Source organism: Callospermophilus lateralis, chromosome 13 (assembly GCF_048772815.1).
Source record: "Callospermophilus lateralis isolate mCalLat2 chromosome 13, mCalLat2.hap1, whole genome shotgun sequence".
Classification (NCBI taxonomy): Eukaryota; Metazoa; Chordata; class Mammalia; order Rodentia; family Sciuridae; genus Callospermophilus; species Callospermophilus lateralis.
The window spans coordinates 76,811,798-76,838,099 of record NC_135317.1 but is presented as its reverse complement, the minus strand read 5'-3'; the positions used below and the strand labels follow the sequence as shown (position 1 = coordinate 76,838,099).

The 26,302-nt window shown below is 39.9% G+C and overlaps 1 protein-coding gene across 1 annotated transcript in view; it reads right to left on the bottom strand.

The window, feature by feature from the left end:
- Dstyk (dual serine/threonine and tyrosine protein kinase) overlaps positions 1–24,393 on the bottom strand; it is a 53,339-nt gene extending 28,946 nt beyond the window's left edge. Inside the window, exons 1-2 of the mRNA XM_076831437.1 lie at positions 24,078–24,393; positions 5,249–5,637 (exon numbers count right to left, since the gene is read on the bottom strand). Coding sequence (XP_076687552.1) covers positions 5,249–5,637; positions 24,078–24,342 — 654 coding nt within the window. The 5' untranslated portion in view covers positions 24,343–24,393. The remainder of the gene's footprint in view (positions 1–5,248; positions 5,638–24,077) is intronic.
- Positions 24,394–26,302: the final 1,909 nt, after the last annotated feature.

The following is a 26,302-nucleotide window of genomic DNA, read 5'->3' as shown; positions in this document are numbered from 1 at the left end:
CCAGCATGGGCAATGATGTAGTAAAGACACATACACCCAACTCTCTCAAAAACAAAACAAAACAAAAAATCCCTTTATAATCATTATGGATTGTGAAAGCATTAATTACCTTACCAAAATTTTTAAAAATCAAAATCAATATCTATATGATATTAAGATATTATTTCCATTGATAGCTATTCAGAGTGATATAGAGGAAAACTTTACTACTCCAGTAGTTTAGATTTGAAAATATTTTTTAAATAAGTTTATTTGCAAGTCATTGACCTTGCCTGGAAATATTAGTCTTCATCAGCCCACTATGTATCACCATCAGCCAATATCCATGCAGCTGTGTGACACAGGTGACATGTACATTTGTCCAAAAGGCCAGAAAGTACCTAGTGGGGTAAAGGGCAGAACACTGCAGCTGTTTAACTGTCACAGTAAATGGAGCAACACTGCTAGGCTACAGCAGCTGTGAACCAAACACCTTGAACCACCATAATTGGGCTCCTGTCTCTGTTAAACACATCAGAGGTGACTCAGCTCACTATTGGAAACCAATTATAGCTCCTGTTTACACCTTTTTATTCCTTTTCTTACAGACGTTCACAGGTGAAAAGAAAAGACACACACACAATCAGATTGAGTAACTGAGATGCCAACAATGGTTCTATCAAACATATAAGAAGAAATTAAAAAGATAGGTGGAAGGTGCTAGAAAGAGGGATTGAGGGTGAGGAAGTATTTTTTTTTTAAGATTGTAGGTGGACATAATACCTTTATTTTGTTTATTTATATGTGGTGCTGAGGATCAAACCCAGGGCCTCAAATGTGCTAGGTGAGTGCTCCACCACTGAGCCATAACCCCAGCCCAAGAATTACTTTTGTATACAAAGAATAGATACAGTGAGTATGGATAATGGCAAAATATGTTACAATTGAAAGAACAATATATTTTAACACCAAACCAGGTTTCAGATACTAACAGCTTGACAGTGTCCCTCTGTTATTGAATAATGAACCAAGAATCTCACGGAAGCCAGACTAAAAAGCTGGGAATACCAAGCAGTGCGGGTCCATGTGAACTGGACTATTCTGAAACAAAGTGAAAATGGCTAATTTATGAGGACTTCAAAATAATATCTTAGAAGAATGGCCATTGTACAAGAGTGCAGGGGGAAACTCTGCTTTGATAATCTGACAGTTCAAAATGAAGGTCCCATTTCCCCTAATTCAATCTTCATTTCCTTTAGCTAAATGCTTCCTTTCTTTGCCACCCTCTTTACAAACCAAATAGAAGGGCTGTTTAGAGTGAACTCCGTGGTCCTAAATAACTGAAGCTAAACAAAAAGATCTTTCTCACTGGTAGAACAATCTTCCAGGTAGCCATGCATGGATTCCAATAGTGAACTGAGGCACCTCTGATGTGTTTAACAGAGACAGGAGCCCAATTATAGCCAAAGGGCAGTGCCTGAATTCCACAAAGTTTGGAAGGGCTTCTGGTGCTCAGCATCAAGGGGTTCTAAACTTAGACCACTAGGATCTGTTACCAGTTTTACATCAAAACCACTATAGAATAAAGCAGATCCGGAGAAACACTGGCTAAGGAAGCCCCACCAACCACATAAAATAACATGAGAGGCTACAGAATTCCTCAAGAAGAATGAGAATCTACATCTTAAATGAGCCCAGAGAAAACTGATTTGACACTGCAATTCCAATTCCTCAATTGTGACCTCAGTTTGTATGCTTAGCACATATCAGGAGAAAGCCCTGGGAACTTTTAGTAAATACTTGGGGGAACAGCTTGCACTTTCTTTTATCACTTCAACTCATGGAACAAAAGAAAATGAGAGTCGGGTACAGCAGCGCATGCCTGTAATTACAGCAGCTGGGGAGGCTGAGGCAGGAAGATCTCGAGTTCAAAGCCAGCCTCAGTAATGGAGAGGCACTAAGCAATTCAATGAGACCCTGTCTCCAAATAAAAAAAACACAAAATAGGACTGGGAATGTGGCTCAGTGATTGAGTGCCCCTGAGTTCAATCCCCAGTACCAAAAAAAAAAAAAAAAAAAAGTAAATGAGCATTAGAAATTTAAACCAATTAGGGCTGTGAGAATAGTGCAGTGGTAGAGTGTGCCTAGCACACACAAAGCCCTGGGTTTGATCAACAGCACCTGGAAGGGAAGGGAAGTGAAGGGAAAAAGGAAGCCATGTCAACGGGGAAGGATTTAAATTTTTAAAATAAAAGGACAAGCTGGGAGCACCGCACGCCTATAATCCCAGTGGCTCGGGAGGCTGAGGAAGGAGATCACGAGTTCGAAGCCAGCCTCAGCAAAAAGCAACTCGGTAAGACCCTGTCTCTAAATAAAATATAAAATAGGGCTGGGGGTGTGGCTCAGTGGTCGAGTGCCTCTGAGTTCAATCCCCAGTAACATCCCCCACCCGAATTTTTTAAATGAAAGGACACAGAGAAATCAAATAACTTGCCTCTTCTGCAGATGGCTCTGTTTACATTCCAAGACTATAAGGCAAGAATGGGAAAAATCACCACCCAACTTACAGCAGGGTCATTTCAGCTATTCAAGAATGGCTTGGTTTTTGTTTGTTTCTTTTTGATACTGGGGATTGAACTCAGGGCCTCATGCATGCTAGGTAAATGCTCTACCATTGAGCTACTCCCCCAGCCCTTTTTCTTATTTTGAGATGGGGTCTCACTAAGTTGCCCAGGCTAGCCTGGAATTTGGCGATTTTCCTGCCTTAGCATCCAGAGTTGCTGGGATTACAGGAATATGCCATAGCACTCAGCTTGTGACAGTGTTTGTTAACACAGAGGTCACAGTGTATCAGGTCATACATCAATTTAGTGGGTTATTGTCATTATTTTTTAAAAAATCAAGTCAAAAAGAGAAGAAAATATCAGAGTACATTTTAGGAAGTAAAAGTATTGCTTCATGCAACTTTCATTTCAAATACATATGTCTATGTTTATGTATATACTGGATCCTGATGGAAAATATATTTCCTCTTTGTTTTAAAGTCAGTTTTAATGTGCATATTTGAGGAGTTACAATGTAATGTTATGGAATACATAAATAATAAAATGATTACTACAGTGAAGCAAATCAACATATCTATCATCTCACATAGTTACTTTTATATGATAAGAGCAGCTAAAATTTAGTAATTTTTTAAAAAATCTCCAACACAATACAATTTTATTAACTGTAGTCCTTATCTTAACTTCAGATCTCTAGACCTGTTAGATCCTACATATCTGCTAGTTTTTAAACCCACAACATTACACCTCACAATGAAACCCCAGGACTGATGTCCCTATACAAGGGCTCTACCACTGAGCAGAACCCCCAGCCCCATATCAGCTACCTTGTAACCTTTGATCTGCATCTCTTCATTTCCTCCCGGAAAACTCCACTCTCTTACCCACCCACTGAAACCCTGTTTTTATTCTCTCTGTATGTTTGACCCTTTTTTAAAGATCTCACATATAAGTGAGATCATGCAGTATTGTTTTTTTGTCTGGTTTATATTACTTAATGTCCTCCAAGTCCACCCATGTGTGGCAGAGGACAGGACCAAAAATGTATTTCTTATAGTGAATTAAAATCTAAAAACTTTTGAAATCTGTTGAGTGAATGAAACCATAAAGGAACTATACATCACTATAATATCACAGAGACATTAAATATGAATCAAATATTGATGAACTATGAAGAAGTTCATGGATCAACTGAACAGGTCTTGATCAATAAACAAGGACTACTGCCAGAGTTACTGTCAAGAGTTATCAAAGAATTCTCACACTGACCTGGAGCTAAGAAGTGTAAGCTTGTTATCTGAACACAGAGAAAACCCACCACTAAAATTGAGCCAAGAAAAAGTGGGAGCTTGTTACACAGCCCCCTCTAGCACACAAAGATAAAAGAAATATGCGGAAGGAAATCAGAAGGCAGTTTCTACTTATAGAGTATCCCAGGGTACAGCCACACCAAAGGATTCATTCACTGACTGAGAGACCAAGAGGAGTATATAAAGTAGTAATAAGAAAGGAAAAAAACATTCTCCCAAATCTTGCCAAACTAGTCCACCCTTCCCAGCATTGCTACCCCAGTTGATAAATTCCCCATTCTTAATATCACTGCATTCTTTTCTTCATATCCATTCCTGACCCCTGGCATAGTCTCATGCTTTACTGACCATCATTTGGTGTAGGCAAATGGCCTAGCCCTAGCTATCCTGTTCCAAGGGAAGCCCAGGGGATAAAGAGAGCCCTTCCAAGTGGAGGTAAGAATGCTAGACACCTGATCTCCTAGGATATGACACAGCACCTATGCTCTCTTAGTGAGGTTACTTCAAGAGAGAAGCCAAGATATTCTTCAAATGACAGGACTACTATGTCTCCTTAAATTGAACCAGATCTGCATTCCTTCTAACGTAAGAGAAATGACCAGTCCCACTCAGTAAATTAATGACTAGATCTAAGGAAAAACCCACAGAAATTTTCACATGGTCTCAATTCTAGTAAGAGCATTTTAATTGTCTATCATCTTAACCTTCTTGAAAGAGAAAGAAACAATTCCAACAACATCCTTCTACCAAGAAATGAAAAAAAAAAAAATGAACTAACCTTGATGATAACTAGTCAATAAAAGTTTACCAAGATGCAATCATCAGATTATCACATATTCCTTTTATTTTCTTTGGAGGGGTACTAGGGATTCGACCTGGGGGCACTTTATCACATCCTTAGCCCTTTTTACTTTCTATTTTTATTTTTAAATATTTTGTTAATTGTAGATGGATACTATATTTATTTTATTTTTCTGTAGTGCTGAGAATTGAACCCAGTGTCCCATACGTGCTAGGCAAGCACTCCACTACTGAGCCACAATCTCAGCCCTGCCCTTTTTATTCTGAGACAGGGTCTCACTAGGTTGCCTCAGCTAGCTTGAAACTCAAGATCCTCTTGCCTCAAGGCTCTTAAAATGCTGGTATTAGAGGCATGTACCACCATGTACCAGCTACATATTCCTTTTCTTCCAGAATTACTCCCTTGCAATATCATGGGCAGAAACAGGGATGGGTGATGCTATGCCCTTATCTGTTTTCAACTTTCTAGATTTTGTTCCTCTGATTACATAAAATGCTGTTCAGAACCCAGAGTACATATTGCCAAACTACTTTTTCAAGAAGTCAAAATAAAAGCTAGTATGTATGTGAACAACTGATGTATGAGACTGGTACCTGTAAGAGGGCATGGTGCATCGTCACCTCCAATTCAGCTAAAACATGAGCAGCATCCTCACTGTCCTCTTGAACCTCCAAGTCTTCTTCAGGGATGGTCTCCCAGTTGCCCTGGTGAGCGGTGAGTGTGTTCACTAATTCGTACTGTCCAGGGAGTGCCAGGGTGACCCGGGTCTGAGTCCCATAGGTGAAGCGGAGGCGCCGGAGCTTACAGCTCTCTTCACTGCCCAGCTTGGTGGTGGGAAGCACCTGTACCCCCAACAGCAGGTTCAACAACTGACACTTGACATTACAATCCTGGCCGAGGATTAATATGCAGGGGAGGCAGTCCACAATCTGCTGGAGGTACTTCTCTTCCTTAGGTGGGAAGGAAATGCAGCTCAGCTGACCTGGTAGGGGAAGGGGAGAGTGGAGGAAAAAGGAATAAAGAGAGAAGAATGAGAAAGAGAAGACAGAGACTCAGGCTGTCAGGACCTAAAAGAAAAATTTCTAGAAGACTTTCACTTAAAGGAGATACCAGGAAAACATACCAGTCAAAAAACATTCTTCAAATACCAAACAGAGGTCCCTTCCCAGCTGACCCCAGGGAAAAAGCTATTAAAGGTGGCAGTGACCTGATCCCTTCTCCCCACTTATTTTACATCCAGTGGAGAGACAGCCTAAGAAGTTTACAAGAACCGTATCACAAACACAAGATAATTAAAATGACAATTACTAGGACATGAGTCCAGGAAGAAATTATACCTTAGTGTGTGAAAATTAAAACCTACCTCCTGAAGAAGACCCAAAGCTTAAACATGTACAAGCCTTTTAAATTTCTCTACCATATGTTTTAGTTTATTTTCCTTATTTATGACATATTCTGTAACTAAATATTCGAGCTGATCTGTATATACACTTAGAGTGAAATGAAAAGTTTTCAAAGACTGCATGAGCTCTAGACTATTTTCCAGTTCATCTCTCTGATAGCTGGTGATAATGTCCCAGCTGCTAAATCATCTGTTTTTAGAATATCAGGTGCTCAATTAAGATCAAGAGTTCCTATCAAGTCATATTTCTTCTGTTTATAGATGACAACACCCTGAGTAAGACAAAGGGAAAGAACTGTCTGTGGAGATAAAATCTAGGCATGCTAGATTTATTAAATAGAGACCAACAATCTCCTAAAGCAAGAGAACTTCTGTTTGGGGAAAAAGAACCAGAAGTTGATTCCCTGAACTTGATCCTTTCCCCCTTTTTCAGCTCCAGGGCCTGCCTATATCTAAGATTCAGAAAGGCCAATCTTTAAGCCAAACACATACATCATAATTTAAGTTTTGGGGGCAGTACTACTAACCGAAATAGTATTTGTTTTAGTCACTTTACCATAAACTACATTAAACCAGTGATAGGCTGACTGATTTGTTCATAAAATTGAAGCAAGAGGCCTGATTTACTTCAAAAGTGTTTTTACTTCAGGATAAACCTATCCTACTACTATTTCAAACCTTCCTGCTCCTCCACAAATGGCACCACCAAAAGGGTTAAAAAGGTATGTGTTCATGCAGGCCTTTCTATGCATTTCACTGAGGCTCTTCCTTTCATGCCTGTCTATATGAGCATCACTCTGGCCTGCAATAAACATCAGCAATACCAGACACTGAAACAAGGAAATCTAGTCTCCTGGGGAAAAGATGGGTTCCTTAGAAAAATAAAAAAGCATGCATTGAGTACCTAATTTGGTGCAAGATATTTACTAATAAGCATGAGAGCAAAATACCAGGCTACTGGTTAATCTTTCTCCTATGATCTAAAAGCAAGGGTGTTTCATCAATTGTCTGTGTGGCCACTTAGCAAGTAGCATGGGCTAGGGCTAGATCCATTTGTGTACAAGCTCCCTTTGTACCTTGTTTATAATTATACACTTATCATAGTTTATCCTAATTATCTGTTTATACTTATCAAAAGCCATGAAGAATCATCTTATTTCTCTCTGTATCCTCGACATCCAGTATAATGACTGACAAACAGGAAGTGCTTAAAGTTATACTTTTGTTTGTTCTGGGTCAGAATCCAGAATCATAGAGAGTTGTCTACAGAAAGCTACAAGTGAATACACAAAGTATTTCAAAAAGTACAGTATCATGAAGAATAGTTAAGGGGAACTATTATTCCTTTAAAAAATGCCTTTATCTCAATCCAGAAAGTATATATGGACAAAAGAAAAGAACCTCCTCAATCATCTGGCAGAATTTAACTGCCATAGTGTCAACCTGACCATTCAAAGTCCAGCCAGACTATCTTCTCTCATCTACTCTCCCCAGCTTTCCTCTTTTCCCATGCCCCACGCCCAGATTTTCATGTATCAGGAGTCAATTCACATTAACAACCTTTAAATTCTTATAATAAAAGTTGTTGTTTCCTAATGAAAAAATAAATAAAAACAGCAAACTTACATGAGCTTTGTTACTGCTATTACAGAAGAAAACAAACTAAACTACTTTTGAGAACTAGAAGGAGAGGCCTCAATACCTCTGAGACCAAGTGCTAGCTATAGGAAAGCCAGTAAAACATGCAGCATCAGCCAAAATCACGGGAGACACACCCCATTATTCATCTCACTAAATTATCACCTCCCTTGCTCCATCTCTCCCACAAAAACAGTACCTACACATAAAACTGCCACTGTCAAAACAACCAAAGACCAGCTCAATGCGCGAGGCTGAAGTTGAGCCCCTTCCTAATTCTCTATTTTCAGGTACCCTGCAAGGGTTCCAAGCACAACCTACTGGACTGAAAAAGGTCTTCAAGATGGACGTCATCATCTATTTCTCTTTTTCAATATATCACTATCCAAGCCCTTTGTCCCCACCCCCCCCCCATATATCTTTGGTTTTTTTCATTGACCTCCAACATGTCTATGAGATTTGAACATGGACATAAGAAATGAAGATGATCATTGCTTTCTTTTTTTCTTCCCCCTGCAGGATTGGATTCAGGGGCACTTTAGCACTGAGCTACACCCCCAGATCATTTTATTTTGAGACAGAATCTCGATGGTTGCCCAGGGTAGCCTCAAATTTGCACTCTTCCTGTCTTAGCCTCCCAGGTAGCTGGGATTAAGGCATGTGCCACCATGTCAGGCTGAGAAATGAAGTTGAACGCAGGTGTCTTTACTTCTTGCTTCTCTAGGCACACAGGTCAGTAGAGATGAAGTGTACAACACAGAAGTGGGAAAAACACGAGAGTGAAGGCAGATGTTCTGATCCCAGGCTTTATCACTGACTTGCTCTATGACTTTGGCAGTCTATTTGCTCTTTTTGTGCCTTGAACTGCTCACCTGTAAATGGAGGAAGTTGGATTAGATCTTCTTTAACATCCTTTCCAATTCTAAACTACTGTCAGTTTTAACTGTTGAAAGAGTAAGGATGGGGAAGAGATGGAAGGTTGGTCTGATTGTATTTATTTTACTTCAACTTATATATGAACTTAATTATGCAAGCTCTCCCTGGACTCCTAACTACAGATGAAAAAGTTGATTGAACTCACCAGGAGCTCTGAGGACCAACAGCGCAGTCTTAGCAGTTTTCTAAAGAAGAGATCAAAAGTGGTAGACTGACAGTAGGAGGGAGGAAGGAAACCTGTTTCAGAGATGGAGCAGTTGCCTCTCTGACAAGTCAGAAGACTTCTGAGTTAATGGCGTTTTCTTCTGTAATTAATACAATAGCATCTGTGTATGGGCTGCCAGAAGGTAACAGCATGGCTTCTCAGCTGGTGCACATTAACCCTGCCAACTCTGGCTGCAGAAAAATTCATATCAAATGTCTTAAGTGCAAACCAAGGCCTTCTTTTTCTTTCTGTTTTTCTTTTGCTTAGTGGCTATACTTAAATATAGATGATCTTGACTGGGGTTATTTTTAAACAAAGGTTTCAAGTTGGAAGAAGAGAATAACAATGGAAGGAGCAAGTCATTTTGCTTATTTGTCCTAGGTAACATTTATTGAACCCTTTCTATATATTGATCACTTTGTTTGCCTAATCTCATTTAATGCTCACAACTCTACCAAAGACTCCTCTTATCCTCATTTATAAATGAGGAAACATAAGTTTAAAAATCAGAACTAAGAAACAGCCCAGTTTCCTCTACTTATCTAAGCAGATAAAAGGTGAAACGCAAGGCTATGCAGGAGATATCCCCCAAGTTTCAGGGGCCAGGTTAATTCTCAGTAGCAGACAATGCTCTCTACTACCCAAATATATCATTTCTCAATCTGGACTCAAACACAAAATTTAGTATTGTAAGGCCCAAATTTAAAGCAGAAGTTGCCCCAAACCACGAGGAATACAGACTTTGAGGAGAAAAACAGAATTACCACTACCTGGTACATTTTCAAAATTGATACTATTATTCTACCTAAGATCTCTAGAGTCTCTTTTCTATAAGAAACTACAGGTGCTTTTCAGAGAAATTCTTAACATACTTCTTATCAGTCAGTATGATTACTATTTGGATTTGAAGTTAAATTACACTAGTAAGAGAGGTCAAGGGAAGGAAGAAAGGCTACACAGAAGGACCAAGAAGAATCTGGGCAGATTTTGCTGGGTCCACCTCGTTGATTACCATTAGACCCCTTTCTCTACTGTTTCCATTGCATGTTCATTCTCTAATAAACCTAATCATTAATAGTTTTGCCTGAGTCTTGGGGGGAGGTTTCCTTTCTGAAGGCTTTATGCATATAAAAATTTGACTAAATAAATTTGTTATGTTTTGTTCTTGTCATCTTGTGTTTTCTTAGAGTAGTGTGGGTTATGACCCCTATGACAGTCACACATTTTTTCAATCTCTGTAAACTCAAGGTAAACAAGGACTTCAAAGTTAATTCAGATATCAACAATTACTACTGTAGTCCTTGTTCCTGGTACCAAATGATTTTCTTCTTCGAGGAGACTGTTTTATTTAAATGCTTTTACTTTATTTATGGGGTGCTAAGGATCAAAACCAGTGCCTCACACATGCTAGGCAAGCATTCTGCCACTGAGCTACAGCCCCCACCCTATTTTGTTTTGAATCTTACTTTTAACATTGAATTTCCCTGAAATACAATATGTGCTTTTATGTCAAGCTACCTCAAGTCTTCTCTAAAAGCAAAAGAAATTTAAAGGATTTTATAATTAACTTAAGCAACCAGTGACATAAATGTGCATTTCCATAAATAAGTATGATGCTTTATTTTATATCAACTATATGTGCCAAAAGTAAAGAACAAACCCTAAATTGAGAAAAGAATGTTATACAGTCTTTCTACTATAATCAATTCTACTATAAACTTCAAAGTATTCAGCTCCAAAAATTCCTGGGGTATGAAAGAGAAGAAAGTATAGACAAGAAACATTTACCTATCATTCCCAAACAAGCTCACTGGCCTTCAGCAAAATTTAAGATTCTGAATGACACAGGAAGCACCTGATTTAAGGAAACCATATGCTTAGGTAGTCTTGCTTTCAGAATCGTCAGGACCAATCAGTACAAGGTATTTTGATGAAGGGGTCAGGGTGCAGAGATTAAACGCTGAAATACACTCAAGTAGCTAAGGTTCTTGCTGGAAACTGAAAGCCAACCTGTCAGAAGCATCTCTAAAGTTATCCTATCTGCTGGTCATAAGATCTTCAACAGAATTTTTTTTTTTTTTTTTTTTTTTTGGTATGGAGAATTGAACCCAGGGACAATTTGCCATTGAGCTACATGCCTAGCTCTTTTTATTTTCAGACAGGGTCTCACTAAGTTATTTAGGGCCTCACTTATTTAGTTATTTAAGTTGCTGAGACTAGCCTTGAACTTGGGATCCTCCTGCCTCAGCTTCCTGAGTCACTGGGATTACAGGCATGCACCATTGTTTGGCAGATTACCAACAGATTTTTTTTTTTTTTTTTGGTACCAGGGATTGAAGCCAGGGGCACTTAACCACTGAGCCACATCTCCATCCCATTTTAAAATTTTACTTAGAGACATGGTGTCACCAAGTTGCTTAGGGCCTCACTAAGTTTATGAGACTGGTTTTGGACTCATAATCCTCCTCTCTCAGCCTCTCAAGCCACTGGGATTCCAGGAGTATGCCACTGTGACCAGATCCAACAGATTTTAAGCAGATTGTCCTGTTACCAGGAAAAAGGGGAGTTTACAATGGCAGGAGCCACATGAGATGAGAAGAAGGCACTCAGCAGCCTGCTGACAAGTTCCTTTCTGGGTGAAACTGCTCCTGAAGCTGCTCATGCTACAGGGGGAACAAAAATGTGGCTGGAAGATGAGGCTGTAATTTATGGGATATAGAGATGGAAGTGGTTCCCCAAAAGACATCAAGTACAGGCTTCACAGAAAGCTTAGATTCTGTAATTTAGAAGGAAGTGTTTAACAGCTTATAACCAAAGAATGATTCAAAAGTGGTAATATGTCAAAAGGATACTGGAGCCAGGTATAGTGTGCATGCCTATAATCCCACCTACTTGGGAAGCTGAGGCAGGAGGATAGTAAATTCAAGGACAGCCTGGGCAACTTAGCTAGACCTTACCTTAAAATAAAAAGGGCTGGTGAATTGGCTTTACTGGTAGATTGCCCATAATAGGTTCAATCCCCAGTACAAAGGGAAGGACAATGGAGCCTGTAATCCCAGTGACTTAGGAGGCTGAGGTAGGAGAATAGCAAACTCAAGGCCAGCCTCTAAAACTTAGTGAGACCCTGTCTGAAAATAAAAAGGATTGGGTATATAGCTCAGTGGTAGAGTACTTCTAGGAGATTAAAAAACGTTGGGAGCAACCTGAAGGAGGATTTAAATGACCAAATTGGGGATAATTTATGCATAAAAATAAAAATTAACAGAGTTATAACCCATTGAAAAAAATTCACACGTCCCCCATTGACATAAATAAAGAAGTGAAAAGGAAAGGTCTTCTCCAACAGAATGCCAACTAATAGACACAGAAGGAACATGGAGACAGGTGGGAGTTGTCAGTGGATTCTAGGTCTAGTGGAAGGAGGTTTGTGGGGAAATGGGATGAATATCAGTGAAATCTCAGACACTTCCCCACAAAGGACTAATGAAGTGCAAAGGGGGAAATGGTGAATTTCAAGCTTAACATCTCCTGGGAGGGTTGACATCATGCACTCTGTGAGGTGGGTGCATCACAGCATCTCTCTGTCCTGTTAAGAGCCCATGACCTGGGTCTGGGATTGTGGCTGAGAGGTAGAGTGCTCACCTAGTAGGTGTGGGGCCCTGTGTTCGATCATCAACACCACATAAAATGAATGGAATAGAATAAAGGTATTGTAAAAAACAAAACAAAAAAAAACATATCAACAACAACAAAAAAAAACGCCCATGACCTAAGTCTAATAGTGAGGAAACAACATATAGATCCAGGTGAAGGGGCCTACTATAGAATGTAAGGCCTACTTTACAAATTTGCAGAAGACATGAATACTAGGAAAAGGCCAAGGAACTGTTTCAGATTAAGGGAATCTGAAGAGACATAATAACATGTGCTCCTGCACAGGATTCTAGATCAAAAAGAAAAAGAAAAAAAAATCATTGTTGGGACAGTTAGCAAAACTTGAATGGGATCTGAGGACTGGTTGGTAATATAGAATCCATGTTAATTTCCTGATTTGGAGAGCTGTACACTGACATGTACAAGCATGTCCTTGTTCAGGAGAATGTTTGAATGTTTACAGATGAAACAACCTATTTGCATCTTGTTCTCAAAGGTTCTGAAAAACACAAGACATAATATACCAGAAGGTGGGGGGAGCTGGTTATACATCAAATGTGTTAAAATGTTAACAACTGGGAAATCTGCGGGAAGTAGGTATGAGAGCTCTTAATATTTTTCTGTTAACATTTATGCATGTTTGAAATTACTTAAAAATTATTTTTAATGATAAAAAGAAACCCTAGCAAGGCATATGCAGCTCTAGATCTCAGAATAAAGTGATCAAGAAACAGAATTTTACCTGAAAGGAAAAACAGCAGGGAAAAATCCATCCTACTCAGTAATAACAGGATGTGAACAATAACAGTTTCTTCTTTGTTCCCACTTTTGCCCTGCATACTACTTTCATGTCTTCAGTCTTCCTGTGATGGTTTATGGCTGCCCATTCGGACTGGGGAGTTCAGAACCCAAATTCACAAGGCTAAGCAGCCTAGACCGACACCATGCACAGGACACTCTGATGAAGGTAACCTCTAACCATCAAGCTCATCTGTTAAGAAGCCACCAGAGAAGCCAGACCTTGCAATGCCAGGAGTGGCCTCTTCTGTTTACTCAGGGTTAGAGAACATATTGCCACCTCTTCAGGAATGCAGGACTCTTCCTTAGCATACTCTTAACTACTTTTCTTCTATGCTAAAAACCATTTCTGAAGTGGGAACAGCAGAACTTCTCCATTTCTCTTCACAGGACAATCACCAGCAGAGCAAGACAGTTTTCAATCAGGAGAAACTGAAATAGTTTTAACTAGAGTTCTTGTATGCCAAAAAATAAGAATGACTTTTCTTATAACAAGCTATTTTCCCCCAACTTCTCCTTGCATTTATGTATCACCACAAGTTTAAAAACTAAGGCTAGAGGACATTTTTTGGAATATTTCTAAAAGTTAAGCTTCACGCTACTAGTTCAATTGCTGTCCCTCTAATCTAGAGAGAATTTTTATCAAAACTAGTTCTGTAAACCTAGCTGCATTTGTGACAAGGCTTTGGTCCTTGCAAAGAGGTTTTATTAAAAACAAAGAAATCCTGGGAAATTCTGTCCCCATTATATGGACTGCAAAGGGTAAAAGAAGACCAAACCGAAATCTGTCTGGCATAAGTAAGGCATTAAAGCTCTTAATCTGATGAAGCTAAAATTAGACACTTTTTACATCCAAGTAAAAGAATACAAATAAAAGCAGTTTTTAAAAGAAATGTGCATTTTTTTAAAAAAATCAAAGTCTTTTATGAATATACAACCAAGAAGTCATTCTTCGGGCGATTCAGATACATCATTTAGACAACTGAAAAGTAAAACAATTCTCCAGTCCTACTTCTCATCTTCCTGCCCAGAGAACAGCACCCCAGGGTACGGAAGCACAGCATAATAAAACCAACCCCAAAGAGAGTAGGGGTCAAAAGGTTCCCACAGCCACACGACACACAGCAGGGGATCATATCCAAACCTTTCACACTGCCTGTGATGGGCATTTCATCTGGAGTCCATAGGGGATCAATGGGTCCTCTGACCAACCTTTCTTCACAGTTTTGGATTGAACTTTGGAGGAACATTATACATAAGGAGGCTTTCTCAGTGATACAGAGAAAGCAAGGAAACACAGATCTCTACCACTATTTTTATATATATATATATAAATATATATATTTTTAATATATATTATATATATTTATATATATAATATATAAAAATATGTATTTATATATATTTTTATATATTTTATATATATATATATATATATATATATATATATATATATAAATACATATATATTTTTTCTCTGCTCAGGTGCCAAATCCCAAGACCCCAACATCACTAACTCCTCATTTGGCAAAGAGCTGAATCAATCTGCCAACCTAGAAATGGCCTGAGACTGGACATCCTCACAGGGAACTTCAGATAGACCTCTGAGAAATAAGAAAGAAAAACTGCATATTCCACATGGACTCACTCCCTGTACTCGTTATAAATGACACCACTCAGATTCCCTGGGCCACGTAGGAAGCAAAAATCTATCATCCCTGGAGGCTGACTATTTTTCTACGAGAAGGAGCAAATTGACTTTAAGCAAATTGACTTTAGGTCTTAGAACTGTTAGGGAGAAAAGCACATCTACCTACACACCTTACACTCTCACTACTGGTTTCTCTGTAAGTAATCTCTAAGAAAGATATGGAGATAGAAACTCTAACAGTAATCCTTATGAATGCATCCTGCATTTGAAACCTGTAAACACAACAATTATTAATACTCTAACATAGAAAGAAGAGGGTTCATTTTCTTGTACTTGGTCAGATAGTCAGCAGAACGTCTCAACTCTTACTTTTTTTCCTTGCAGTGCTGGAGATGCAGTGCTCTGGGCCTTGTATATGCCAAGCAAGTGCACTATCTCTACTATCTCTGAGCTACACCCCCAGCACTCAACTTCTATTCTTAACAGTGCCATTTAATCTTACAAATTCCCATGTGTCCTACCCCATCAAAGAAGCTGTTGGTTAAGTAGATAACTAATTTGTAGACAAATCCCTAGAGGGTATGCAATGAAACATCAATCCTTCTTTCATAACATTGCTTTGGAATTAATAATCTGTTAGTTGGACAGAGTGGTTCACTACTATGTCATGTGCCCAGTACAGAATCAGAAAATAAATTAATAATTTTTTGAGTAAAAAAAATTAAGAATTCACTTCCCAGGGCCTGGGGTTATGGCTCAATGGTAGAGTGCTTGCCTTGCATGTGTGAGGCATTGGGCTCAATCCTCAGCACCACATAAAAATGAAGTAAAGGTATTTTGTCCATCTACAACAACAACAAAAAAAATTTAATATTTTTAGAAATTTTTTTTAAAAAAAGAATTTACTTACCATATCAGAGTGAAACTCTGGTCTATTGGTATTGTATGCAACTAATTCATCCTCTGGGACATGAAAAACATTATTTGGGATACCAGCATAGAATGTAACTCCAGCCTAGCCAGGCACATGGGATGTACCTACAGTCCCTATAGGTGTACCTACAGTACTCAAGAGGCTGATGCACAAGGATCACTTCAGCCCAGGAGTTCCAGGCCAGTGTAGCCAACATCGCGAGACTTGGTCTCCAAAAAGAAGTAATGCCAGACTACTCATCATCTATCAAATGTATATTATTGTTCTTTATTTAGGGGCCCAAGAAGTAAAATGTGGGTGAGTCTACAAAAATCCATATCTTCTCTGGTAAAATAATAATAATAATAATAACAACAACAACAACCTTCTGAAGTGGGAATTAAATTGCACTTAATTTCTTTTTTTAATATTTATTTTTTAGTTGTGGGTGGACACAACATATTTATTTCATTTTTATGTGGTGCTGAGGTTTGAACCCAGTGCCTCACATGTGCTAGGCGAGCACTCTACCACTGAGCCACAACCTCAGCCCCTAAATTGCACTTAATTTCAAAACATCATTCCAACATCTACCAGCCATGGAAATAATTTAATATATATTTATTTGCTCATGGTAGGCATTGCAGGGAATACAAAGATAAATAAAACAGTCTTTATTCTTAAAGATTTACAATCTAGTCAGCAGGATAAAACAAATACACTCACAGCTATCATACAAAAACAAACAAACAAACAAATAAAAACAAGAGCCTATAAGAATTAGAGAGATATAATGTGAAATTCATATTTATCTTTATTTCAATAATATTCTTTGAAGTTTTATTTTTAAGATTGTTTTTGAAGTGTACTTAACCACAGAAAGATCCTTTGTTCTCTCAGTCTAGTGAAACAGAGAACAGAGAAAGGAAGAAAGCAAAGGAGAAAGTGGACAGACCAAAACAAAATTTAACACTGGATTTTTATCAAAATCTGTGGGGGATTTTTTGGGTGGAAGGGGGTACTGGGGATTGAACCTTGGAGCACTTCACCACCTTACCCCAGCCCTATTTATTTATTTATTTATGACTCAGGTGAAGGTGGGGGGCAATTCACCACTAAGTTACATTCTCAGTCCTCTTTTATTTTATAAGATGGGGTCTCACTAAGTTGCTGAGGGTCTCCCTAAATTGCCAAGGTTAACCTCAAACTTGTGGTCCACCTGCCTCAGCCTTTCACGTTGCTGGGATTACAAACCACTGGCCCAGCTAATTCTATGCTGCCTTTAAAAACACTTGCATGGCTGAAGCACAAGCCATATTGAAGTAATGACTTATTTATTTATTTATTAATTAGTTGTAGATGGACAATACCACAATACCTATATTTTATTTATTTACTTTTATGTGATGCTGAGGATCAAACCCAGTATCTCACAGGTGATAGGCAAATGCTCTACCACTGAGCTCCAGCCCCAGCCCTTAAGTAATGACTTGAAGACTAAACTAAATACATTGCAGTTGATAATAAGTTAAAGGCAATAATGTTTTTCTTTTTAAGAGCAGGCAGAATTTTACAACCCTTTTTAAAAGCAGGCTTGCGCTGAGCTATGGGAAACAGATTTTTCCAGGAAAGGAAGATTAGGAAGGGAAAAGGCTAAAAAGGGAAAGGGTGCGAAGCACCATTGTGCTTGAGAAAGCCATTTCCTCCCAGGTTCCTAATCAGCAAAAGGAGACCTGGTGCCCTGAAAGTCAGGGAGGAGAAACTGGAATACGGGGCCTGAGTAGGCTATATCACACTATAGTCACTGAATCAAACAGTCTCCCACTGAAGTAAATCATGGTTCCATGACAAGTTATGGAGCCTCGGTTATGACTCATTTGTAACAAATTCTCTCTACTGCAGAGTGCATTTTGTATTCCCATGGCCAGCCAGGTCAAAAAAGAACAAGGAGTCACAGAAGCAGAATTGGACTGGGAGCCTGGAGACCTGGGCCTAAATCTGGCTCCCACTCAAAATTGTTCTGTCCCATATTCCATCTTTTTGCCCTCATTTTCTTTCCCCAACCCCATTTGCCAGCTTCCTAATCCAGTGTTCACTAACTATACACAAACACACACACACAAACACAAACACATAGATTTAGCAGTAAGTATACACCTGAGCTTTAATATCATTTGTCACCAAATGTCACAACTTTGGAAAGTTGGCATTACCACTCCCATCTTATTTATTAAGATATAATTAGCCTCCTCCCCACTCCCACTTCTTTTTTTTTTTTTTTTGGCAGATGGAATCCAAGGGCAATTTACTACTGAACTACATCCCCAAGCCCTTTTTGTTTTTTATTTAGAGAGAGTCTTGCTAAATTGACCAAGCTGGCCTCAAATGTGTGATCCTTGTACCTCAGCCTCCCTCCTGAGTCCTTGGGATTATCACAGTGCTTATAGATGTGCGACACTATGCCTTTTAAAAAAAAAAAAAAAAGTTTTTTTTAGATGTTGATAGACCTTTTTTTTATTCATTTATCTATATGTGGTACTAAGAATCGAAGCCAGTGCCTCACACGTGTGAGGCAAGCATTGTACCACTGAGCCACAACCCCAGCTCCAATACCATGCCTTTTTAAGTATAAAATTCAGTGGTTTTAGTATGTTCACAAAGTTGTACAACCATCACTACTATTGAATTCCACAGCATTTTCAACACCTTAAAAGAAACCTCAAACCCACCAGCAGTCACTCCTCATTTGCCTCTCCTCACAATGCCTGGCAACCACTAATCCACTTTCTGTCTCCATAAATGTGCCTATTTGGGACATTTCATATAAATAGAATGACACAATGTGTGACATTGTGTATCACTCCTTTATACAGAAAAGATTCAAATAGGCTAAGTAACTTGCCAAAGTCACACAGTTTTGTGATGGTGCACGCCTATAAACCCTGCTACTGGGGAGGCTGAAGAAAGAGGATCACAAGTTCAAGGCCTGCCTCAGCAACTTAGCAAGATCCTCAGCAACTAGGCAAGACCCTATCTCAAAGTAAAATAAATAAATAAATAAATAAGATTAGATGTAGCTTAGTGGTAAAATGCCCCTGGGTTCAATCCCCAGTACCAATACATATGTGTACACACACACACACACACACACACACACAATAAATTTAAATCTGGACTCAGGTCTGATTAAATGTTCATGCTTGCTTTTAACCACTGTATGCTGCTTCCACATGGGTAGAAAATTGAGAAAGAGAAAGTTTCAAATATACTTGAAAAGATGGGGTTTTGTTAATCTAAGGTAATAAAAATAAATAAATAACTACAACTACAAGACCATCTCTACTAGAGCTTATAATTCATAGGCAGCTCTTCTAAACATCACAAACTACTAGAATACACAGCAATTCCATCTCTTTTGTCTGTGTTTTGCCCCACAACCTATTCTCCCCAACCCTCAGCCCCATAAAGATGGCAGGTGTACAAAACCAGGTTGCAAAGAGACTCCTTTCTCCCAGTGTTTTGTATCTCCCCCAAGTGTCGTAGCTCTGCCACTTAAACTTTATCATCCATACAACTTTCTAAGATAATGTCTGTTTTAAATAAGTGCACTAATGCTTTTTTCCTTCTTTTAAATTCTGGCAACAAGTTCATACTAGACATGCCAAAAAGGGAATGAAGAATATTGGGGAAACATAGCTATCAGCTAACCAAAGGCAAAAAGAGTTATAAAAACCTAAAAATTATAATTCACATAAAATGCCTATAATATGTTACTGACACAGTGGTGCAAACCTGTAACCCCAGCAACTCAGGAGGCTGAGGCAAGAAGATTGCCAAATTGGTGGCCAGCCTGGGCAACTGAGCAAGACCCTCAGCAACTTAGCAAGATCCTGCTTCAAAATAAAAAAGGTCTAGGGATGTAGATCAGTCATAAAGCACCCCTGGGATCAATCTCTAGTACCAAAAAGAAAAATTCCTATAATCTTACGCCTTCCTATTATGGTTCCCATCACCTTCCATGCTTTATGTGTTGCAGGTGAATAAAGTTTGGATTAGATTACACCTTTGTAGAGGACCAAGTTCAGGTCTACCTTGTCCTTTTATCTATCATCCAACAGAAACAAATAAGTATTTTATAGTGAGGATAATTATAATTATTTTTCTTTCTTAGGAGAAAAGCATAGAAGAAAAAGACCGATGTCCACTAGCCCAAAGCCAAAACCAACATTTTTTACTCTTTACCCCCATATATCCCACAGACTAGTACATCCCAGGAATTCAAATTTCTATTGAATAATAGCTAATATTTACATGGCACCTGTTCTAAACCTGTGCATATATTAACTCCCCACAATCCTACAGGTAAGTACTATTCAAATTCCCTTCTCCAGATGAAGACTATGGGACAACACAGTTGTGGTTTGTCATTCAGTTAGTAGGGAGTGGAACCAGGATGGAAGGAAGGCACACAAAGAATAGAATTCCTTTGGAATGAATTGAGTTACTCCAGTTTCTTAAAATTGAGAGGTTTATGACAAATTGCAAAACCAGGAACTCTACTGGATCATAAAACAAGAAAAACACTTTTCCCTCTTTTGCTTTGTAATATTCTATCCTGCCTTTCTCCAGAAGTGCTCAGTCTTTATCTCATTACTTCTGAACCCTCTGATGAAAAATCAAGATATAAGTGGGGGGGGGGTCTCATCTCCCATAGTAAAATAGGAAAAAAGGCCCATTTGGGCAGCAGAACTAAATAAAGGAAACTTCACTTACAATTCCATTTTTTTTTTATACAAACCAAGCTATTCTTTAAAAAAAAATCATTTTGGAGTCCTATTCCACCTACTTTTTAACTCTCAAACTCCTATATATTCTTTTATATATATATATTCTTCTATATATATCTTCTATATATTCTCGACATCATCAACTATCAAAATTAAGAGGGAAATAAACCAGGCATGGTGGTGCATGCCTATAAATCCAGCTACCCAGGAGGCTGGGGCAGGAGAATGCCAAGTTTGAGGCCAGCCTGGGCAACTTAGTGAGACTCTGTCTCAAATAAAAAATAAAAATGGTTGGGGGGCTGGGGTTGTGGCTCAGAGGTAGAGTGCTTGCCTAATATGCATGAGGCACTGGGTTCAATCCTCAGCACCACATAAAAGTAAAATAAAGATATTGTATCCACCTATAACTAAAAAATAAATATTTAAAAAATGGTTGGGGATGTAGTATGTGTGAATCTCTAGGTTCAACCCCAGTACCAGGGGGGGAAAAAAGGGAAGTATTATTTTGAGGTTCTTCCCAATCCTTTGTGGTTGAAAGTGAAATAACAAAACTTCTTGGCATTATATGGCACTATAAATAGTATATAAAGAAACAAAGTTTTTTCTATTGTTACCATCCTTATAGTCCAACAATTTCAAATTTATAGTTTGTCCCTAATTTTCAACTGCTTAAATACCATACTGCCTCAAGCCCAGAAGGTCACTGCCATTCTGAAATGATTAAAACTTTCTTGAAATTTCTTAAGAATTGAGTGTTCCTTTCCTTAACATTCCAGGTTCCTATTAATCAGAAACCAGCATTCACAAAAGAAAGTTGAGACAGTCTCTGAATGACATTGACCTTACACAGATAGCCTGTAAAAAGAAAGAACAAGAGCTAGTTGTCTTTTACAGAGCGGTTTCTATTTCCTAACATAATTACCTAAATAGCTGATAAAATGGCACCCCTAAATACACATAGCAAGTATCATCTAATTTTCCCTGGTGTTTTCTACTTCCCAAAAACAAGACCCTCCACACCGACAGGAAGGGAAGTGTCTCATGGAACAAATCAAACTGCCCCCAGTCTTGTCTTCTGTACCCTCTCAGTTTTTATTTAGGATGGACAGATTCCAGAGGATGAAGAGAGCTAAATACGCAAAATTAGTTCATGATGCAGTCAACTAGAAAAGTCAATGAGGCAAAATACAAAGGTGTATTTGTATTGCTTAAGTTGGCTTTTAAAAAATAAAAACAAGAGCCAACAAAGATGCCTTGAAAACGTCCATCTCCCTAAGGTAACTCTATTCTCTGATTTTCTTAGGAATAATTCTAAAATAGTTGTGTAAGGTAAGACAGCAAGAACTGAGTGAGGTGGTGCACACCTGTAATCTTGAGGTTGAGGTAGGAGAATTTCAAATTCAAGGTCAACCTGGGCAATTTAGTGAGATCGTGTCTCAAAATAAAATAAAAAGGACTTGGAATGTACATCAGAAGTACTTGCCTATTATGTGCAAGGCGCTGGGTTCAATGGTAAAATGGGAAAAAAGTAAAAATAAGTAAAATAAAATAAAACAGCCTGGCTGGGGGTGTAGCTCAATGGTAGAGCATTTGCTTGCCAGAGGTCCTGGGTTTGAGCCCCAGCACTAAATAATAATAATAATAATTTAAAAGAAATTTTAAATACTAATTAACTAAATTAAAATAAAACAGCAATAGAGAGCTTTCTAAGATAAACTTTGAGAAAAGCTTCTGAGCATGAAAGATGCTGGAAAACACTGCTAAGAGAGAAGGTGAAAGTACACATTCCCGGGATCCTCTCCGAAACCATTAGTTATTTTATCAGTTGTTTTCTGATAGCTTCAAATAAAACAGTTCCATCTGCAATTTCATTTCTAGAACAGCAAATCCCTGGACATAAGATGTCAAAAACCCAACTTCAGAAAAGCTAGTTATCATCCTAATCCCACTTATCCCCTAAGGTAAATAAGAGCTTTTAATAATTGATATCCAGGCCAACTAAATGAAATGGTATAATTTAGGATACTATCAGAATGTTACAAGCTCTCCCCTTCCACTGGAGATTGAATCCAGGGGTACTTTTACCCACTGAGCTACATCCCCAGCCCTTTTAATTTTGAGGCAGGGTGTCCTCGAATTGCTGAGAGCGTCACTAAAATGCAGAAGCTGTCATTGAACTTGCAGTACTCCTGCCTCAGCCTCTCCAGTTGCTGGGATTACAGGTGTGTGTGTGCACAATGCAACTGACAGGAGCTCATTTTTATTACCAATTCTGGAATTTCAAATTCAAGATATTAAACACACACTTTTGGGAAAATAAGATCTAACACACAACCTCAAAGCATTTCATACAAGTTCTCAACATAATAGTTGTTCAAATTTGCTATCGGCATCTAAACTCGTGTTTCTGATAGTGTTAGCAGATCACCTGCATCCGAATCTCGGGGTCTTTTCGTGTTAAATCAGATTTTTAGGATCCCTTACCACAATTATTTAATCAGAATCTGAGAGAAAGCCTGAGACATGGTATGATTTTAATATGCATTGTGGTTTAAGAATCACTAAATTAAACCAATGTTGTCCCTGAAATATCTATGTGGAATGCCAGTACCTTCTCCTTTTCAGTCTGTATCCTAATAAGACACAGAAATCAATTGACCCTCCAGTTCAACAACAACAACACTTTAAAACAAGAAGTTAGGAAAGATTAAAGACCATGCATAATTTTAAGTGCTCTGGGGCATCGGGCACATCCCAGAAAGAATCATGTAAACAAGGGCAATAGTAACTAGTTCTCCAAGAGCTCAGGACTAAAGCGATCCCTTCCTTCCCTCTAACTTCTTCACCATTAAGCACAAGCAACATCTCTGGGCAATTCCCTGGCACCTATCAGATATGGTTTCCTTTGGCGACACCCAACCCTATTAGAATACATTCCTTCTCTACAGAGCTGCCTCAAGAGGGATGTACAAGCATTTTATATACTTGAACAAACACCCACCCACCGCCTTCAAATTTGCCTATCCTCAGACTCTGCGACACCTTGACTGCTGTCTCTCCTCCATCCCTAAACTGGGACTCCGAGCCACAACCGCTCCCCTCCAACTCAAAGCAACTTTCCCCACTCCTCGGATTTACACCCACACTCCTCACGCACCCGCCCTTCCCAGTCCGCCCGCTCACAGCCGGGTCCCTTGGGTCCTGGCTCCTGCACTCGGGACGCCCCTTGCTCCCAGGTCCCCGGCCGAGCCCTCGGTACCCCTCCCCCAGGGATGCCCTCCCACCGCATCACGGATCCCGCCGGCCCAGGCCCCGAGGCCCCGCCACGCAGCCCAACTCCCACTTAGCGCCTCTTCCCGGGGTTGTTGGATAGGGGAAGGGGCAGGGGTAAGGTTCGCCTTCAAATTTGCCTATTTCCCTCAGGCCTGTCCTCCTTACCGGCCTGCAGCCCGGTTTCGCCGACATCGCCGGCAGGGCCAGGCTCGGCCCCACCGCCGCCGGTGGGGGAGGAGGGGCAACTGTGGTTGTGGGAGCTCTTGATGTCGCGGAAGAACTTCTGGGTTTCGCGCAGGTTCTGCCTCAGCCGTCCCAGGTAGCGGCGGTAGCGACCGAAGCCCCGGCACAGCTCGCGGATCATTCCGCCGCCTCCGGGGCCAGGACCCGAGACCGGCTCGCTGCCCCATGGCAGCCCGTCGCCCTCCATCTCCTCAGCGCACTGTCTTCTCGGCCGGGTCCTCCGCCACTGATCCACTCCCCCTCCTTCCCGCCCCCCAGTGCTTCAGGGAGGCGGAATCCGCCTCCTGACGCCCCCGCCTGCAGTCCTCCGGGCTGCCAGCCTCCGTCACTGCCGTTGCAAACAAACCAACGCACAGTGCGCCGCTCACGGAACCTTTCTCTTAGTGCTCCGGGAGAGCAAGGGAAGGATGATGGAGAACATCATCACCGCGCGGTCTTCTGGGACTCGTAGTCTGGGCTGAGGCCGAGCACCAGAGCCCCCGAGGCTGAGAGGCTGAAGCTCCGGAGTTCTTAGGTGGGACTGATCCCTCTTGGATAAAAACCTCACTCATTCTTACGCTTACACACACTTCTGTGTTAAAAATGTGTTCCGGAGCTGGGGTTATAGCTCAGTGGTAGAGTGCTTGCCAAACATGTGTGAGGCACTGGGTTCGATTCTCAGTACCACAGAGAAATAAAAATAAAATAAAGGTCCATCGGCAGCTTTATGTGTTCCTAAATGTGTTTCTGCTCCCTATACGAATGCCCTTGAAGAGGGAGAGGAGCTGAGGAATCCAGACGCCTGCAGAGGTGGGGTGCATTACTGAAATCAGAGGGAAAGATTTTAATAGCAAAGAAAAGGAAGGAAACAAGACCGAGGACAGCACTATCTCCATGGTTACCTAAATGACTGTCTCACTTTCCGGACACAGCAGATACTGAGGATCAACTGAAAATACCCTGAGAATAATGAACTCTCTCATTTGGGTTGCATACTTCTTTTCCAATTTTCTTTTTCCAAATGTGGAGAAGGGGGGATGGGAAAGGGTCAATAAGAGTTATAAACTAAAGTACAGTTGGTTTCTTGAAGTAGGGAGACCGGGTTTGAGAAGAGGAAGTTGAGGTTTGTAGCCTTCCAACCCCATTTCTGATTATCTTAACCGGGCTTCTGCCAATACAGAAGACTTCCATTGACACAAACTCTCCTATCGCCAGACACAATCATGAAGAGGCAAAACTTGTCCTCCACCTCTTTTCCCGTTTTCTGCTTTCTCTCACATGCTCACCAGGCACAGAGTCCACTATGCCTGTCTTATGTGAAAAGATCCCATCTTTGAATGGAGCTAGACCTCTTCTTTGAGAGGCTGGACGGTGTAATTCCTTCCTGAAGTGAATTTAAGAGGAGTTTTGAGTTTGGATTTGGACTTCCCTGATAACCTTGCGTTGAAATCTCAGGCAAGACCTGTTTCATTATCTATGGAATAAAGGTTTGGACTAGTTGATTTTTAGGTTCTGTGAGTCCTGCTTTACCTTTCCAGGGACTTTTAACATTTTATAAAAAATGGCCACTAATCCAAATTAACCTGTACTTGGTAAATGATGGAGCCTCATGCTTCTTCCCATTTATTCCCTCCCTTATATTCGGCCACATACTTTCCACTAGCTAGTCTTCTTCTTTGCAAAGTTGTATTCCCCATGCATCCTGAAAAGGCTTAGTAAGTTAAAAATGAAAATACAAAATGGGAGCAGTGGGGCATGCCTGTAATACCAGCAGCTGGGGAGGCTCAGTCAAGACGATTTTGAGTTCAAAGCCAGCCTCAGCAACTGAGGCTCTAAGCAACTCAGCAATACCCTATATCTAAATAAAACTATTAGCGGGCGGGGCTGGGGATATAGCTCAGTGTTTGACTGTTCCTGATTTCAATTCCAAATACCAAAAAAAGGGAGGGGGTGGGATTTTTGTACAAGAATGTTAATGTTACTTTTAAAAATGGGAGAGCTGTAACAAAGAGATGCATAATGACTTGCCATGAAGAATAATTTCCAGCAAAGGGCAAAGGATCAAATGAGAGAGCACTCCACTGGAGTTGTCCAGAGTGTCATTTCAGGAAAGGTCATAGAGCCCATACTTTTTCTTTCTTTTTTCTTTTTCTTTCTTTCTCTTTCTT